Below are 18,997 nucleotides of genomic sequence, written 5' to 3' on the forward strand. Positions count from 1 at the left end.
TTTGAAGTGGAAGTTGGAAGGACAGTCTGTCTTTCTCATGATCTGCACATTAAGATATAAAAATTAAGAGCTACTGGCAGTAGAGTCGGTTGTATACTGGCAGCATGTGGTGGACGCTGATTTACAGTAGGAGGCAATAAAGCTGATCTGCAAAGAGAAGCAGACAGGAGAGGCAAGGAGCCCCAGTGGCGGTGGTGTTCCTGTTCCTGACATTTAGCTGTAACCCTGTCCTTTCTGAGGTTTGGCTGTTCAACCCTTCCTTCAATATGTGTAATCCCCAGTGTCCTCCTAGTAATGCACAAGTGTATCAGTTGTATTGCTGCATAAACATTCACCCCGGAATTCCATGGCTGGAAACAACAAACATTTATTATCTCACAGTTTCTATTGGTCAGGAATTGAGGAGTAGCCTAGCTGAGTGGTTCCAGCTGTTTGCAGTCAAGGTGTCAGCTGGGGCTACAGTTTTCTGAAGGCTTGGCTGTGACAGACTTGGAAGGATCCACTTCCAAGATGAATGGCTCTTGTCTTGGCAGAAGGCTCAGTTCTCTATGGGCTGCAGGCAGGCCTACTTCATTGGCTGTTGGTAAGAGACCTTGGCTCCTCACCACATGGACCTCTCCACAGGCTGCTTGAGTGTCCTCACAACATGGCAGCTACCTTCCCCCAGAGGAAGCAATCCAAGAGAGCAAGGAGGAAGCCACAGTGCCCTTTATGACCTAGTGTCTGAAGCTGCAGTCACTTCCACTTTAATCTGTTCTTTAGAAGCAGATCACTACGTCCAGCCCACCCTCAGGAGGAGGACACTTACGCTCCACACAAGTAATCAACATGTATCTAATTCTGTGGTCTTTCTGTTCTCACTGACCACTGCCTTCTTCTTGCCTCTGGGACTTGGGTGTTCCCTCACTATACCACCTAAAAGCTGTCCTGTGGGGTGTCTAGGTCTTTTGGAGGTGCCCTGGGCCCTCAGGAGTTGTTTTATCCTGTCTTTTCAAATCTGATACAACTTAGTGAATCTATTCCATGTAAAAGGCAGTTCTACCTTGGCAGGACACCAATCCCTCCCCCAGACTGTGGGGTTAGAGAATAATTTTAAACCAAAAATGAGGGCACTGTATGTGAACAGAATATTTAAAATTTGTGCTGCTCCAAAGCTCTGGGGCTTAAGGTTGTTTTACCTACATACTTTTATTTCTTAGGGAGGTAAGAGGGATCTTAAGAACTGATAGTGACCAGTGATTTCTCTGGTGGTCAGTTCCATGAAACACAAAGGAGGCGTTTGAGGAAGGAGTGGATGGTCAACCTGCAATCGCTATGGCGACAGGTCATGTGGAGGACTGAGAGAGGCAGTGGATGTGATTTCTCATAAAGCTGTCCAGTGGAGAGATGGGAGCAGGAGGGCAGGAGCCACACTGTGAGGGGCGGGTGAACCCATCAGAGCTCTCGGTTGTAAGCAACAGATACTGACCAGGCCGATGTGAGCAGAAAAGAATTCAGTGAAAGGATATGGGGATAATCATAGAATTTCTGGGAACATTGATGAAGCAGCTTCTGAAAATGGGCCGGAAGAGGAAAACTGGCCAGAGCCCAGATCATATTGCAGACACAGTGACTACCACCATGGACTCCAGAGACAGCGGCCTATAACACCGACACCTCCCAGAACACTGGACATTGCTGCCACAGCTGCCAAAATGGACACGCCACTGCCCCGCTTCTCAGCGTCACTTGCTCCCAACGCAAAGTTCAAGGCAGATCCATCTGGCTGAGTCTAGATCATCTGCCTGTGCCGTGTTTGCCAAGGAGCTAGGAAAGCAAGCCTTTTTAGCTTCTGACACTGGAGGCGGGCTCAACCTCCCACCAAGATGCAAAGGGTGGGGGATCTTCAAACGTGAAGAAGACCCTGATCCAGGCAGCCCACACTCCTCAGAGTTCACTCCAGGAAGTAAGAAACTTGAGGGTCCAAGATCATTCTTGTAAGAAGTTTGGAAGGAAAGGGAAACAGAGTGGTGAACTAAGGGAAGAGCAAAACCAAAGGGTCTTTCCTTTTCTTTTTGGTAAAATTAAGGGACCTGAGCAGTTTCACAGAGGAGGAGAAACAAAGTTTCTTGACAAGACAAGGAAGCTGGCACCCCATTCTGCCTCTAGCATCAGGACAGAACTGTTCAAAGACAAGACCACTTTGAACAAAAGGACATGCTTCTGAAGCAAAGGGACTAAAAGCATTACTCATGACTGTTCAAAAATTTCATATAGTCTTTCTTGGTCTGCTTCTTATTAATTACATTATCCCCATATTAAGAATGTTGCCAGGACTTCCCTGGTGGCGCAGCGGATAAGACTTCTCGCTCCCAATGCAGGGGGCCCGGGTTCAATCCCTGGTTGGGGAACTAGATCCCACATGCATACCACAACTAAGAGTTCGCATGCCACAACTAAGGAGCCCTCAAGCTGCAACTAAGGCGCCCATGTGGCACAACTAAGGAGCAGGTGAGCTACAACTAAGGAGCCCCTGTGCTGCAACTAAGACCCAGCACAAATAAATAAATAAATATTAAAAAAAAAAAAAAGAAGAATGTTGCCTAGCACAGAGCAGGATTAAATAAATATTTTTGTAATGAAAAAATTTTTAGTTGTCTGTTGCCTTTAATTAACATCTAAATAGATACCATATTCTTCTATAATTACAATATGGAAATGTCCATGAACAAAATAGATAAATTTTTTGTCATATGCCTAGGAAAGAATGGTGGCAATAAGATACATCCAAGGTTTCAGCAGCAACATCTACGCAGCCAAGGCGTGGTCAGTGTTTGGGGACAGAGGTAAATATCCGCAGTCCGTGCATACCTTTGATTTCTTCTTTTAGTGCCTAAGGAAGCAGAAGAGCATCATCATTGTTTTGTATTTGACACTGATTACAATAAGTCTCTATGGTAGTATTTTTATATAGCTCTATCTCTGTAGGAAACTTTGCACACACTTTCTTTAACAATGTTTCCTTTTTATTTTTGGAATCAGTATTTAAGCTGGCTCAAAAATCAAAAGGCATAAAAGGCATGCAGTAAAGTCTCCCTCCCACACCTGTCCCCCAGTTTCCACCTCCAAACCAAATAGAGAACTGTTGGTATTTTCATGTGCATCTTTGCAAGAATTTAAAAATGCATATTCAAACTAATATTAATATATATTCCATGCCAATACCTTTTTAAAACACAAATGATAGTATTTCAAACACAGTTCTGCACTCTCTTTTCCCCTAACACTGGGGATCTTTCCACATCAGGCACAAAGCATGCCCTCATTCTTTTTTGTATCAGCATAGCATTCCATTATATGTATCGTAACTTTTTAGCCTGTCCCCTAATGAAGAACTTTCAGGCTGTTTTTTGTGTTTTGCTATTTTGAGCAAAGAACAGCTGTTCTTTAAAACCACACTGGGAGTCCCCTGGTGGTCTAGTGGATAGGATTCCACGCTTTCACTGCAGAGGCCTGGGTTCAATCCCTGATTGGGGAACTGAGATTCCACAAGCTGAGTAGCACAGCCAAAATTTTAAAAAATTACTTGAATAAAAGAAAATATATAGCTTCATGTAAAAAAATTTTTTTTTAAATAAAAAGATAAAACCACACTAATCAGCACCAATTCCCCAATTTTACTCTAAATCAGAAAATAAAATTGTAAATTACGAGATTTGTTTAAGGTTACAAATGATGTCAGGGCCCAAGTGTAAATGGGCAACCACAATCAAACAGATATTTAGCTCTTGCAGTACCAGGAGACACACTACAGGACCTGAATGAGGCATGAGAGTCTAAGTCCTTTTATACTAGGCCCAAGACATCACAGTGGGGTAGACATTTTTTTCCAGTCTATCCAGCAATCTCCCTTCTCCCTTTCCACTTTAATTGTGTACTGCTGGTGGGACTACCAGTTGACCTGTACTGAGGTAGCTATGTGCCCCTGGACCAGCCTGACTGGTCCAGGGGAGGCACATGACTCAAACTGGGCCAATCAGAGTCTTCCCTGGGATTTTTCAGTGTAGAGCCTTCTCTCTTGGTCACCACAGATATACCCTGTCTTATTGCACTTTGCTTTACTATATTTTGCAGATATTGTGTTTTTTCACAAACTAAAGGTTTGTGGCATCCCTGTATTATCAGATGATGATTAGAATTTTTTAGCAAAGTATTTTAAAATTAAGATATATAGTTTTTTTTTTAGACATAATGCTACTGCACACTTGATAGATACAATATAGTGTAAGCATAACTTTTATATACACTGGGAAACCAAAAAAATTCATGTGCTTGATTTATCCTCATGGTCTGGAACCAAGCCTGCAATATCCCTGAGGTATGCCTGCATACTGGAATATTGTCACTTGGAGGCAACTTGGAGTCCTGTTCCCCACCAAGAAGAGAAAGCCCATCTCCAGTAGGAGAAAATGAGGCCAACATACAGAAACTGGAAGCTCAGAAAAAGACAATATGAAAGAACAAGCAGATGAACTTAAGACCCTGAATCTAGATAATTTCATTACATGGGCCAATTAATTACCTTTGTTTGCTAATGCTCGTTTTAACTTTGTCTCTGCCACTTACAACAAAGAGAATACTAACACATGCGGTCAAGTTTATTGAGTCAGAAGGATCCTTAGAGATAATCTAGTCCTATCTCCATCTTTGATAAAAAAAAGAAGTAGAGTTTATCCCTTGTCCAACGTCAGCATGTGAGTAACAGCAAGTGAGATAGAACCTGAACCCAGGGAATCCTGACATCCTGGCCACCCCTGATGCCAGGAGCTGTGGTTGTGTTGGGAGCCAATGAGCTGCCCCACCATCTCCATATTCACAAATAAGCCCCTCAGCTCTGCAGATAAGCAGAAATGCCCCTGGAAAAAGCCTCATGTCACTGCTGCGAGAGGGAAACACAGCGCCCTGAGCCACATGCTCTCTGCTTTCTGCAGGCATGGAATGTTCCCTAGAGGCTGTCCCTGTGTCTCGGCCACAATTCTTAAAGCCTCTGTGGCTAGGTGAGGGCCCAGTCACAGCTTCACATGAAAGACCCTGGACAGAGAAACCATCCAGGCTTTGATCCCTAAGCCCTGTGCACTTCCCCTTCCAGGGCCTTCTCCCCACTCTCTTGCAGCCCTCAGAGGGCTCCCCAACACAGGTCACAGGATCTTACAGCTACAGAGGGCCTTAGAGATCACTTGGGTCACTTTAAATAGGTCAGGAAACTGAGGCCCTAGTAGGGAAATGACTTGGCCAAAGTCCCACAGCTTATAAGATGTACAGTAGGTAAACATTTTTCAGCACCCACTATGCCCATGGCATTATGCTGGGTGCTGGGGACACAAATGAAAAAGGCATGGGAAAATGATAAAAAAGGTAAGGAAAGTAACTCAAGCCCACAAGAAATGGATTCAGCACAGACTGTGATGGATGCTGCCAGACCACAAGCCAGCTCAGCGCTGCTGCGGGTACTGTTAGGAAGAAGCATTTGCTACCGCACTGGCCGTTTGTGCAGGAGGTAGCCCAGGAGCGGGACGGCCGGAGGTGCAGCAGGCACAGGGCCCAGAAGAGCAGGTGAGGAAAGGCTGGGAACCTGCTGCAATTCACCAGGAAAAGCCTGGCTTTGAGTCAGGCCCATGGAGGGGAGACTGAGGCCGACCACAAAGAGGATCAGAAATCCCAGATGAGGGTGGGACGGGCTCCATGGGCAACCAGGGTGCCCAGCGAAGGGTTCTGAGTAGGGGAGCAAGGGCAGAGGCACCCTTTGGGGAGGATGATGGACAACAGACAGGAAAGAGGGCAGAGAAAGGGAGAGGGCAACTGCTATTTACCAAACGCCCTTCCCATGCCAGCACAAGGCGGGCACGTGTGGCCAGCACCTCACGTGGTCTTCACCAACGAGGAATCTGAAGCTCTAGTCGCACTGTAACGTGCGGAGCTGGGATGGACCAGCTCGCCCGACACAGAGGGAACACGGCGCTTGCTCTCCTCTGTGTGGCTGCTCCCCAGGGCAGGGGCAGGATGGATGGGGAAGGAATCCTCATCATCCTGCCATCACTGGGGCCTGGCCCAAAGCATATGGCAGTGACGCCCTCTGCCACTGCCTCCTGCCTCACCCACCCCACGGCAAGCAGTGCTTGGCCCAGCAAAGCGGCTGCTATGGTAACCCAGGCAGTAGCTGCTCCAGGTTAAAAGTACACCAATGCCAGGAGGTGAATTCTCTGAAGTGGAAAGCCTTTCAGGCATTAAACATTTAATTTCTCTGTAAATCAATTAGAAAACCCAGGCCAGCTCTCCTTACTCTCTATAAACTCTCAACAAACACTGATTGAGCTGTTTTATGTACCAGGTCCTTTGTTAGGTGTTGGGGACACAGCAGTGAAGAAAACAGACCTGGGTTGTATAAGTGAATCACTCTGCTGTACACCTAAAACTAATACAACATTGTTAATAAACTATGCTCCCATATAAAATAAAAATTACAAAAAAAAAAAAAGAAGAAAAGAAAAAGAAAACAGACCTGGACCTGGCCTGCATAGTCTGCTTCCAGGGCAATGACAGACAAACGAGCAAGGTTCTCCAGCAAGGACGGGGCCAGGGAAGGTACATGTTCAGTAGGGGCCCAAAGGAAACCTTGAGCCCAAGATGATGTAGGTGACATTCTCCCAAGCAGAGGAAAACTGCTGCCCCCTGAACTTGTGGCAGGTTCCTCACAGCATTTATAGGTAACAGTGATGATGATGGTGACAACAGCTGACATTTATGAAGGACTTAGCATGTGTCAGACACTGTTCTCAGTGCTTTACATGACTTTACCACTAATCCTCAAAAGAGCCCTTTGAGGCAAATCCTATTACTCTCCCTGTTACAGATTAGGAAACTGAGGCACAGGGAGATTAAGTAACTTGCTCAAGGTCACACAGCAGAAAGTAGCAGAGCCCAGATTTGAAATGTGGGCAGTCCAACTCCAGAACCTGCATCCCTGTAACCATGGCTTCAGGCCAGGGGATGTGCTGTACTTAACAGCACCCCCAGGAGCCCAGTTGCACTAGGCAACCTGAGTAGTTTTGATAACAAAGTCCTACCAGTTGGGGATGATCTGGGCCAGTTGGGTCTTCCCTGCCTTGTCTTCTACCTTGGCTCCAATCCCTGGGATCACATGGGGCTAGAAGTGCTTCTGGAGGACAGAAGTGGTTGCTGTTCCACCCCAGATTGCCCAGTCAGACCACCAGCACGCCTTAGGGCTGTATGTGCCCACATCCAAGTGAAGGTGGACTCCACGAGGAATCCAAAGATGGATCCAACAAGAAACCAGACCACAAAGGGCTCGCAGGGCCAAGGGATGGAGGCAGGGACCTAAGTTTCCAGGACACAAGCCAGAAAAGCCTGGAGTCAGGCGGTGGAGGGCATTCATTCCCTGCCAGGCAGGTGGGAAGACAGCATTTGAGCCTGGCAGAGGAGTGAGGGAGGGGCAGCCCAGGTAGGAGGTCTGATCTGGACAAAGGTCCAGATGCATGGAGAGACCAATGGGCAGGGCTCAGAGGTAGACTCTAGGCCAAGAAGGGTGGGGAAAGGCCTGGAAGAGCAGTCTGGAACACCTGGACTCGACTTTCATGACCAGAGCTGTGCTTTACAAAAGTTAAACTAGTTCACAAAGTGCAACTTTCCAGAATGATGTCAAACACACTGGCTGAACGGGGTGAGTTTATAGACATAGGCCCAAGGGTCAAGGCTGGAATAAATTCCAAGTAAAATAAGCATAGAAAATGAATACGTTGGGCCTTAGTCTGGTTTAATCTGATGTTCCGGACCCCTGCTGTTGTCACTGGGTCCAGGGCAGCTGGAGCAATTCTCAATCAGGCCATCCTTCAATTTATCCAATTTAGGACTACTTTAGTAGTCCTAAAAGAGGCTTAAAAAAATATTCAAATCTACAAAAACATATATATTTTAGTACTCCTGTGTTTACAAATACTATTCAATATGCAACAATAACAGTACACAGTAAACATCGGTAGCACTATACAGGGAAATGCAAAATAACTATTGGGTGGCTTGTTTTCAATTTTGAATAAAATTCATATCTGCCTACAATCCAATCCCAGATAGTTTGTTTATGTTTTTCTCAGATCCTGAGTCCTGTTCACATGATTGTGGTATTGCATTATTCTTTCCTAGGACTGGTGGTACAATACCATCCCCACTTGCAGGCCCTTTCAGATGCGGAGACCAGTGGCAAGGCCTCTACTGACCTGATTTACCATCTGGTGCTGCTGGACAGTTCTCTTCTCCTTAAATTCTTCTGATTCAATTTGAATTTCATACATGGCCCCACAGCCTCCTGAAATAAATGTGATTTGAAAATGTTTCAATTATTAAGTTACAGCAGCCACAGTTCCTTATGTCCTTGAAGTAAGTACCACACAATCCAAAGAAGGTCTGAATGTTATCATTCTGTAGAAAGTTGCTAAGATTGTTAGAGGATCATGGCTTACAATCTGACCATGTCCTCCTCCTGGCAGGCTGCCTCAATCCAAAACATGCTCTTCCTTTTGTAAGGCACTTGCACTGCCCAGAATTTTGCTTTTGGGGTAGGAAAGATAAGGCACAAAACATGTAAAGCCTAGGAAATGTAGGTTTTCCTACTATTTCCTTTTATTAAGCCAGCAAATGCCATGGAAGAAGGTGGGAGGGACTGAATTTCAGTGCTCCACCTCCCAAAGGACTAGCAATTGGTATTTTTAAAAATGCAAAAACACACTAAAATGTGATTCAAAAACCACGTGCAATACTATCCAAAATAAAAGGAACAAGGAAGCGTGAGAGACAGGGACACAGCATTACAATAAACAGTGAAAACATGCTGGTCACGGAGCTGGGCTCTCCAGCGCCCCTGCTCTACAAGCAGCATTAAGGGTTTCCCCCTGGGCTGCGGCAGGGAGTGGGTGGCTGTCTGGGGATGCTCTCAAGGCAGAGCTTGTGTGGACCCATCCACCCCCAACCCGAGCTTTGTCTCCACATGGCTGGAAAGCTAGTGCTGATGACTGATGATAATAAAATGTGCTGCTCCAGCATGACACAAAGCGGCAAGAAAGAACTCAATAGGCTTTGTTAAGCTTTTTTCATGGGTTCTAGGAGCCTAAGCTTTGGCTAAACCAAGGTTCCTAGCCTTGATCCCCTTTCTGCACTCTACCCAGGGCTGGGCAGAGTGAGACTGGAGGTCAAGTTCCAGCTCTCCCCTAACTGGGCCTGAGGCAGGTACAAGACTGGTGACATCAAGACCTCAGCACTGGGACTTCCCTGGTGGCACAGTGGTTAAGAATCCGCCCGCCAATGCAGGGGACACGGGTTCGAGCCCTGGTCCGGGAAGGTCCCACATGCCGCAGAGCAACTAAGCCTGTGCTCCACAACTACTGAGCCTGCGCTCTAGAGCCCACAAGCCACAACTACTGAAGCCCACGCGCCTAGAGCCCATGCTCCGCAACAGGAGAAGCCACCACAATGAGAAGCCCGCCCACTGCAACGAACAGTAGCCTGCGCTCGCTGCAACTAAAGAAAGCCCGCGCACAGCAATGAAGACCCAACGCGGCCAAAAATAAATTAAATTAAATAAATAAATTATTTTAAAAAAAAGACCTCAGCATTGCCCTGGGACCCCTGCAGAGGGCTCACCCAACCTACCATTCCAACAGATCTTTAGATGGGTTAATTTCCTATAGTGTCCAGAGTAAAACTACTTTCTAAACTTTCTCCCTATCCTTGTAAATGTTATGTTCCCAGAGAAGCCAGTGAGCCCTCGAGCAATGCAGAGTGACAAAGACTGGGTCTGGGTGTGGGAGATGCCACCCCTGGCCAGCTCTTCCACATGTGTGTCTAGATAAAGGCCTTATCTTCCCCGTCTGGTGTGGGCAGAAGTTGATATCCCAGCCTGCTCCTAACTCACAGTCAGCCTGAACTTTGAGGTGCCAGCGGCCATCTGAGAAAGGCAGGGCCTGTCTGGGGCTGGTCACTGGGCTCAGGACAGAGTGTGCCCTGGGTTCTGGCTCTGCTACCTATGCCCTGTGAAGGGCTAGGCAGGTTCTTAGACCTCTCTGGGCTCGTCTTCCTGGAGTCTGTTCTAGCTCTGGCATTCTAGGGTGTCAGAAGAATGTGGGGAAATTAAAGTCTGGCTCATCTCAAAGTCAAATTAAAGGCTGTGGACCGGAGCCCCAGGGTGACTGAGAGAGACCTAAATCTGAGCTGCGCCAAGCCTGCAACCACAAGTCCTCGCAGCTCCCCGCCAATGTTTCTGCATCCCCACCTCCACCCTTGCAGCGGGAGAGGCCAAGGTCTATGTGTCTAAAAGCCACATGTATTGAGAAGCCACTGATGGCGAGTTCCATTCAAGCCTCCTGCCCTCTACCCCTCCAGCGGGTAAAATCTTACCAAACTCTGTGGGAAAGATGAGAGAAAACCTTACCTGAAATGTCAGTGACTTTGATAGCTGTAGCTTGAGGAAATTTTTCTTTGAGAATTTGGGTCACTTTGAGCTCCCCCTCAGTCTGCGAGGCAAACATACGCTGGGCACAGTGGAGAAGAGGAAGCTGCCACAGAACAGAGGAGAGTCACTGTGCAGGCCCCCCCTGCCCTCCCCTGCAAGGTAGGGCCCTGAGCTAAGTCAGGGGGACTGCATGGTGTCTGATGTCCATTTAAGCTCTCCAGGATGCAGAATAAACTTTTGAGGGGGGAGTGGAGTTGTAAATAACTCACTTTGACTCTAGAGATAACAAGGGCCCCAACTTAAATCAACAAGTGTTTAACTCCTCATGACAGTGAGACACTAACATGATGACGGTTTAATAAGTGAGGCACCTGAAGCATTAAGTAATATGCCAAGGTTGGATCCCTTAATAAGATGCAGAGTCAGGAGAGGCCGGGCAGCAGCCTGGCTCAGGCATGCCCTGCTTAGGCCAGCATGCCACTGACCATGTACTGATGGGGCCAAATGCCACCCACCCTTTAAGCCTGATTAACATTCTACATTCTCTCCAGTGGGGTGTAACCCTGTGACCTACTGCTCAATAAGCCAGCTACCCTTTGCAATTCTTACTGGGAGAAGAAACAGAATTCTATTAAAGGACCTGAAGTCAGAACATTTTTAGATTATTTACCACTGACAGTAACACTCCCCCCTCCCGCAATGGCTACCCTAAGGACCCAGTGCTCCTGATGGGAATGTGTCTCAACTCTTATGGATGAAAGAGCACAAAACCATGTCAGCAGCCCCTTGGCTGGGCTGAGCACATGCTGAAAGGGGAGACTGAAAATAGAGCATGGCAGGCCTTCAGTGTCAGGCCAAAGATTTTGGACTTTGTTAGACACGCTTCTTGGTGCCAAAGTACCAGTGCCTTTTGAAGTAAGTCAGGAAAGATTCCCAGATAATGGTATCATTACAAAGGGAGTAGTACCAGGCATCCCTGACTGGAGGAGGAAGGCAGGTGGAGGGAGCGCTGTTCATCAAGTGCTGGTGCTGAAGGTAACATCCCTTCTCCTCCTTAGTCCTGCCCAACCTCAGGCCTTTTCTGACGGCCCAGAGCAGGGTCCTGGGTTATAGAACCTCAGAGCGCCTCCTTTAAAATGCCCTGTGCATTGACTCTTTCACCAATTGGTCTTAGAGGCCAAGACTAGGTCTGTCTTGTTACTGCAGTCTTCTAGAGCTGACCCAGGGCAGGCCCTCAGGAGGACTTGGGTTATGGATGAATGAGTGAATGAATGAATGAGCAGGGGAAGAACCACACGATTCAAGGCATACGTACTGGGCACCTGCAAAGAAGTCCTGATTCTAGCAGGCAACTGAAATGCAGGTCAGGAGAAAGATCTGGAGGGAGGCTGTCTGAGTGATGTATACAGGGACAGAATCTTAAGTTGTGGGCCTGGGTAAGACTGGGGGGGCAGGGGGGAATGGGACCTCATCTGAAGGCAGTGCCCTGGGGGGCAAAGGCAGAGGGTAGCCAGGTGGCACGCAGAAGCGGCAATCACTAAGGAGTGAGGGTGGTTAGCACTGCTGACTCCTTGGGAGAAGCCTTTTCCTCATCTCAGCTGATCTGCAGGCAGCGGCCTTTAAACCAGTAATCTACTGACAAAATCCCCGGAAAGCCGACTGTCCACTCTGAGAATCACCAGCAGAAGTGTCCTTCATGCCTGGGGGAGGCAGGTCCAAGAGAAGGAGTAATGTGAGAAGAAAGCGAAAGAAGTGGATGAAGTGAGGAAAGAACGAATCAGAAACGGCGGAGAGAAAATTAGCAGGGCGCGTGGTGAGTGCCCTCTGCTGGCTTCCTACCCCGGGAGTATGGGATTTGGGGAGGGTCAAGGTCACAGAAGCCAGGCGGACTTTCCGGAGCCCTGACCCAGCCAACAGTCCCCGGCACGCACGCCGCAACTCCGGGCTATGAGTCCCATGTCTTCGGCTCAGTAAATCAACATTGCTTTTTCCGTGCCCGCTGTATTATGACTACCTATTCTCCTCGGCCTCAACCCCCACTCCGTTCGGGAGCTCCCCCAGCACGCGCCGGGCCTGACACTTCTCCCAGTGCCCGTAGCCGGGCCCACTAAATGAACGAACCAACGAGGGAGTGAATAAGAGAAATGAAGGGTAGGCCCTGGGCCAGCGCGCCTCCCTCGGTGGACCACTTCCGCGGCCGCGGCCGGCCCCGCGGTCCCAGCGCAGCTCCCGCCCAGGGGAGAGCAGCCCGGTCCCCGCCCGCGCTCACCCGACGGGTTCCGCGGAGCAGAGGCGCTGCCGCGGCCGGGCTCCACGCCGCCATGCCCGGCCGACGCGGCCCGCCGTCTGAGGTCGCTTTGTCGCCCAAAAGACGCGGAGCCTGGGTCCAGGGCCGCCGCCGCCACGGGCTAGGCCGCCCCCTGCCGTCCGGAGGCCGCGAGCCGCCCCCGCACGCCCCGCCCACGCCGCCCCCCCACGCCCAGGGCCCTGTCTTCTGCCCTGGCTCTGGCACCGGCTTCCCCTGCCTCCCAAGGCTCTCCCCCAGCGGGTCCTTCCTCCTCTGCCTAGAAGACGGTGCTAGGTGCTCGGTCCTGCAGGACTTTCCCTCGTCCCAAGGACCCTGGGGCCCTAGGTGGAACGCCTCCATTCCAACTCCCCACCCGAAAACTTGCTGCTAAACTGAGGAGCTTGGGTTTCTCCCTCCAGGAGGGAACCAGGAGAGGATTTTAAGCAGGGGAGTCGTTTTCAGATTCGCGTTTTAGAAAGATCACTCGCTCCTGCAAGGAGCGGGGACAGAAGGAGGCTGAAATTGGAGACGTGGACAGAAGTCCCAAGGCTATTGCAATGGTCCAAGTGAGACTTGAGGCCCGAACTACAGCAGCAGCAGCAGCAGCAGCAGGGATGGGAGGAGTGGACTGAGACACCTGGGAGGTGAATGGACTGGAGTGACCCGATTGGTGGATGAGGGGATGAAGGTAGCAGGGAGGACCCTCAGGGTTCTGGCTTGGACAATGAAATGAGTAGAGGAGAACTAGGTTTGGGGTGAAGGGGGTCGACTAACTTCAGTTTTGGATTCGTCTGAGTCTAAGGTGCCTGCAGGACACGGCCCAGCAGAGATGCTGCTGGAAACACAGACCTTGGATTCTTCACAATGCAGTGGAAACTGACACCATCGGGGACCGGTATTGATAGGGACTGAGTAAAGGAACAAAGTAGGTGATTAAATAGTTAATCCCACTGAGGAATCATAAGTAAATAAAAAAGTATAGAAGACCCCTGTAAGTTAACGATCACCCAAGAAAGTAGGTTTGCTTAATCACAAATCCAAGCAGGCTTGCCTAGCAACAAAACCATGCAACAGAAGCATGAGACATGCCCCAAAACAATAAAACAATGGTGTAATGAGACCCACATCCTACCCAGTAAGTTCAGGAAGTTGATGATGCCTAAGACATACTTCTCTTCACGCACTGAAAACAGTAATATAAGGAAAAGGTGACATTATACTGAAAGCTGAGATGATTTATCACATTTTAGTATATGTTACTGCCTTTTTTTTTTTGCGGTACGCGGGCCTCTCACTGTCGTGGCCTCTCCCGTTGCGGAGCACAGGCTCCGGATGCGCAGGCTCAGTGGCCATGGCTCACAGGCCCAGCTGCTCCCCGGCATGTGGGATCTTCCTGGACCGGGGCACGAACCCGTGTCCCCTGCATCGGCAGGTGGACTCTCAACCACTGCGCCACCAGGGAAGCCCTGTTACTGCCTTTTTGCTCATTTCCATTGTGCCACGGCAGTACCAGTTTGACCATGTAGGGACAAGAAAACTCCCCCGCCTGACATGGAGGAGGAACTGATGACAGAAGCTTGACGTCTACTGAAGAATGAGGAAGGTGGTGGTCTTCTCCCCCTCCCCACTTCTCCTTTGATCACAGAACTGTAGCCCACTAAGCTCTCGAGGCAGCACCCTTCTTGCTGGTTGCTTGTAACCTCACAAGCATCCTATTCTAATAAATCACTTATCTATCGCTTTGCCTCTTGCTGCATTCTTTCTGCGCTGAGCCATAAAGAACCAGAGCTCCTTGGAGCCCCGAGACACATTTCTGTGGTTTCAGTATGATTATCAGCAAATCTGCCCCACTGCTGGAATGCTTCAGATAGATATCAAAGCCAAAATTCAGCCAAGCCCTTTCTCTAGTAGGATATTTGCAGCATGTGGTCTGGTATACACTGAAGGATGTACCAGCTTTTTCGTATTGCATTCTGGCTTATACAATTAACATGTTCGGTGTTGCACTTGGATGGGTTGTGCAAGCAGATAGGGTAGGAGGTCCCCGGAGAAAGAGAATCAGGCATGGCTTTCTTGACATGAGCCATTTCTGGCCTAAGTCATTTTGTGATCTAAGCCTGGCCACAACACTTGCCCTTGAATAGGTCTCAGTAATTAATGATCTTAAGGAAATAAAAGAATGCAGGAACAAACGACTGTAACCCAGGAAGAGTAGTAACAATCGCAAAGATAATAAATCACTTATAAAGACTCCCAGTTCTGTTTCAACGGTAAAGCTTAGCCTGGCACACACTCTTGAGTTGTTCTGCAGAATTCAAACACCATCCCCACCCGCCCTGAGAGCTCAGTCACCAGATCAACTGGAAGCTAAGAAATTATGTTGATCTTTCCTGACCCTTGTGACTTCAACTAAAACTTTGACTCTGTCCACCTGTGCCCCAATTCTAGACTGAATTCTCCTCTGCTCAAGCCCCTTCATGAATATGCATGTACCCTTAGCTTAAAACTTCTCCAATTTTGCTCTTGGGGAGATACTGCTTTGGGAAAGATCCCCAGTGTTATTACTTGCTGCAATAAATCCTCCCTTCTCCTCCTCTTTGACTTGGTTGTGTCATTTGGCTTGACACCCACCAAGAGGCAAACCCAGGTGTGGGGTAACAGTTGGACGTGAGACAGGAGACATTTACAGACAGCCTTCTGTTTACACTTCCAGATAGAAGTAACAAAAGGAACAGGGTAAATAGCTAGACTTTGCCTCCAGTGGACACTTTAAGATAACAGTAATGGCAGGGGCAGAGAGGAGCTGAGCCCTGACCACGTAAGAGACAAAGAGACCACATATTTCTCATCCTTGACGTCAAGGAGACCTTCCCGACTACACATAGTAGATGATGTCAACCTACCCATAGGCCTCTTCACTAGAAGCCATCTTGGCTAAGAGATGCACGCACACAGGGAGGACCCTGCGATAAACCAAATACGGACTCAGAGCCAGGCAATGCTAGATGATTGGCCAGAAGAAACCCGGAAGAAATGCCCCATATTAAGTGATTCAAACTACCACGAGGGCATGACTCTTGAGTCCGCCTGTGTGTGTCTATTCACACATACTCTTTTTCCTCCTAATAAACACTTCATTTGTTTCACTACTTTCCATCTCCTTGTGGAAATTCATTTCTAAAAACCGACAGGCCAGGGCCTTGTCACTGGCCACTGTCTCTGGTGGTCTAGTGGCTAGGATTCACTGCCATGGCCTGACTTCAATCTCTGGCCAGGGAACCGAAATCTTGCTTCAAGCCGCTGCAGGCCAAGGCCACCTGATATCAGATGAACCTACATTTGTTGTTCAAAGTGATCAGCTAAAAGTATGCTCATTCATTCTAGTATTAGTTGAATGACTCCTATTATTTTTATTTTTTATTTTTTTTTTTGCGGTACACGGGCCTCCCACTGCCGTGGCCTCTCCCGCCGCGGAGCACTGGCTCTGGATGCGCAGGCCCAGCGGCCATGGCTCACGGGCCCAGCTGCTCCGCGGAACGCGGGATCCTCCCAGACCGGGGCACGAACCCATGTCCCCCGCATCGGCAGGCGGACTCTCAACCACTGCGCCACCAGGGAAGCCTGACTCCTTTTCTTTGCGGTACGCGGACTCTCACTGTTGTGGCCTCTCCCGTTGCAGAGCACAGGCTACGGACGCACAGGCCCAGCGGCCGTGGCTCACGGGCCCAGCTGCTCCGCGGCATGTGGGATCCTCCCGGACCGGGGCACGAACCCGTGTCCCCTGCATCGGCAGGCAGACTCTCAACCACTGTGCCACCAGGGAAGCTCCGACTTCTATTATTAAAAAGAAAACCACAGGCCCCAAATGGGGTCACTTATGCCAGGCCACACCACCAAACTGGGGCTTAATACCTAACTTAATTAATTAAAGCTTTAGTATCCTCCTCTTACCCTCAGTTTTCCACACTGCTATCAGAGCCATCTGAAACGAAAATTTGTCCATTTATTTGCTTACTTAAAATCCTTCAGAGTCATCACCTACAGGTAAAAATCCAAGTGCTTTCATATGATCTAACCCCTACCTACCTGTCCAACTGAAATATACCCTTCACTAATACTGGACTGCTTATACCTCCCTATGCAAACCATGCAACAATTCTGGTTATTTGGTAACTACCCTTTTTTTTTTTTTTTTTTTTTTTTTTTGCGGTACGCGGGCCTCTCACTGTTGTGGCCTCTTCCGTTGCAGAGCACAGGCTCCGGACACGCAGGGTCTGCAGCCATGGCTCACAGGCCCAGCTGCTCCGCGGCATGTGGGATCTTCCCGGACCGGGGCACAAACCCGTGTCCCCTGCATCGGCAGGCAGACTCTCAACCACTGTGCCACAAGGGAAGCCCCTACCCATCTTTTGAGCTCCTACTCACCTCTGACTGCCCCACAGTAAACTAAACCATAACTTCTGCATAACTTTTACTACACAAAATAGCCCTTTAGAACTATCAATTTATGTATATGTCTGTTTTTCGCACTGGTCCATAAACTCCGTGACAGGATCTTGCTTTAGTAACCTATGTCAAAGGCCCAGCATGGCATGGGACAAAAAGGGTATGCACGTGACTGACAGTGGTTTAACAATTCTAGCTCCACAGTATGAATCTGAACCTTTTTAGAAAAGGATTTTCAGAACAATCTCACGATCTTAGGCTTCCAAATTAGTTCCAACGTAACTTCACATAATTTTTTATAATAGAAGCAAATCAAAGGCCAGTTTTAGGACTTGGATGAAAAATGCAAAAGAAGAGGATTGGTGGCATAAAAAATAGAGTGAGGGACTTCCCTGGTGGTGCAGTGGCCAATGCAGGGGACACGGGTTTGAGCCCTGGTACGGGAAGATCCCACATGCCGCAGAGCAACTAAGCCCATGCGCCACAACTACTGAGCCCATGTGCCATAACTACTGAAACCCGCACGCCTAGAGCCCGTGCTCCGCCACAAGAGAAGCCACTGCAATTAGAAGCCCACACACTGCAACGAAGAGTAGCCCCTGCTCACCGCAACTAAAGCCCTCATGCATCAACGAAGACCCAATGCAGCCAAGAATAAATAAATAAAATTATTTTTTTAAAAAAAGGCCAGTTTTACTTTATGATTAGAAGCATAATGCCTTTAGTCTCTAGAAATGGGTCTATCCCTTCTGCATTTACTCTTTTTGCCCTGAACTTGAGATTCTCTCCTCTTCACTTGTATCAGTCCATGATCACTCCCAGCTTTCATACTTATATCTGAGCTAACTGCAGAAAATTCCTTAAGTAGGATCTATTTGGATATATCTTTTTTTTTTTTACCTCATTGGGATGATTTTTTAATTGCAGTCATTTTATTTTACAGAGTCTCCTAGCACTCTTGAGTACACAGAACTTTTACAAATGCAAGCCAGAGAAGGAGACCCACCTCACTATGTATTCGAAGTCTGAGCTTTTGTGACATAGTCTAAAAAACACTGAAAAATTCCTAACATACCTCTCAACTGTCACCCCTTCAACAGATTGCTGTAAGGATTAAATGAGATAAACCTGCTAGAAGTCTCCCCTAAAACAGGTAGATTCCTCTAAGGAAGTGATATTCAAAATGCTGGTCAGCCACAAGACGAAGAGTTTGGTCAGAATCTGAATCAATAATCTACTTCCTTCAGTTAGCAAATCTGCTATAAAAAAATGTCAGCTGAGCTAAACAGTATACTCACATTTCACTATAATGTAAGTATACTTACATTATAGTGAAAACTCATCTTTTCACAGAACAGGAGCAAAAAGTTCACAGAACAGCAGCCTGTCCAAGCTTTTGGACCATCCAGGATTGTTCAACAATTTGCTATGAACTCTGAACCCCAAGTAAAATCCAGAAACTTTTTCCTAGCCCCTCTTGCAGCCAGAATAGAGCTATGTGACCTAGGATCTGCCAATGGGAGCCACCATTTAAGCTTTTGATTAGGAAGAGACACGAAAGGAAGGAGGTGCTAGGTAAAATCCTTTATTCTGGTCAAGGCAGATGCATCTAGCTTTGGGGAGGAGGTAAGGCTCACTGACATCTAGTGGTCAGCAACAACAATGCAGGCTACAGTGTCCAAAACTACCTCAACAGCACTGGGGTATTTGCTAAAGAAGGCTCAAAGCATGGTTTGGACACTGTTTCTGGCTGTGCAGCTTCAAAG

At 48.1% G+C, this 18,997-nt stretch overlaps 1 protein-coding gene across 1 annotated transcript; it reads right to left on the bottom strand.

Annotated features, from left to right (window-relative positions):
• Window positions 1-2,626: 2,626 nt before the first annotated feature.
• BOLA3 (bolA family member 3) lies at window positions 2,627-12,893 on the bottom strand. The gene is made up of 4 exons (XM_082672375.1): window positions 12,768-12,893; window positions 10,478-10,601; window positions 8,271-8,359; window positions 2,627-2,872 (listed from the first exon to the last, which is right to left on the bottom strand). Exons 1-4 carry the CDS (start codon window positions 12,819-12,821, stop codon window positions 2,807-2,809), a joined length of 333 nt encoding a protein of 110 aa, XP_082528501.1. The 5' UTR covers window positions 12,822-12,893; the 3' UTR covers window positions 2,627-2,806.
• Between the last annotated feature and the right edge of the window lie 6,104 nt (window positions 12,894-18,997).

This window comes from Grampus griseus, assembly GCF_964374135.1.
Source record: "Grampus griseus genome assembly, chromosome: 15".
Taxonomy (NCBI): domain Eukaryota; kingdom Metazoa; phylum Chordata; class Mammalia; order Artiodactyla; family Delphinidae; genus Grampus; species Grampus griseus.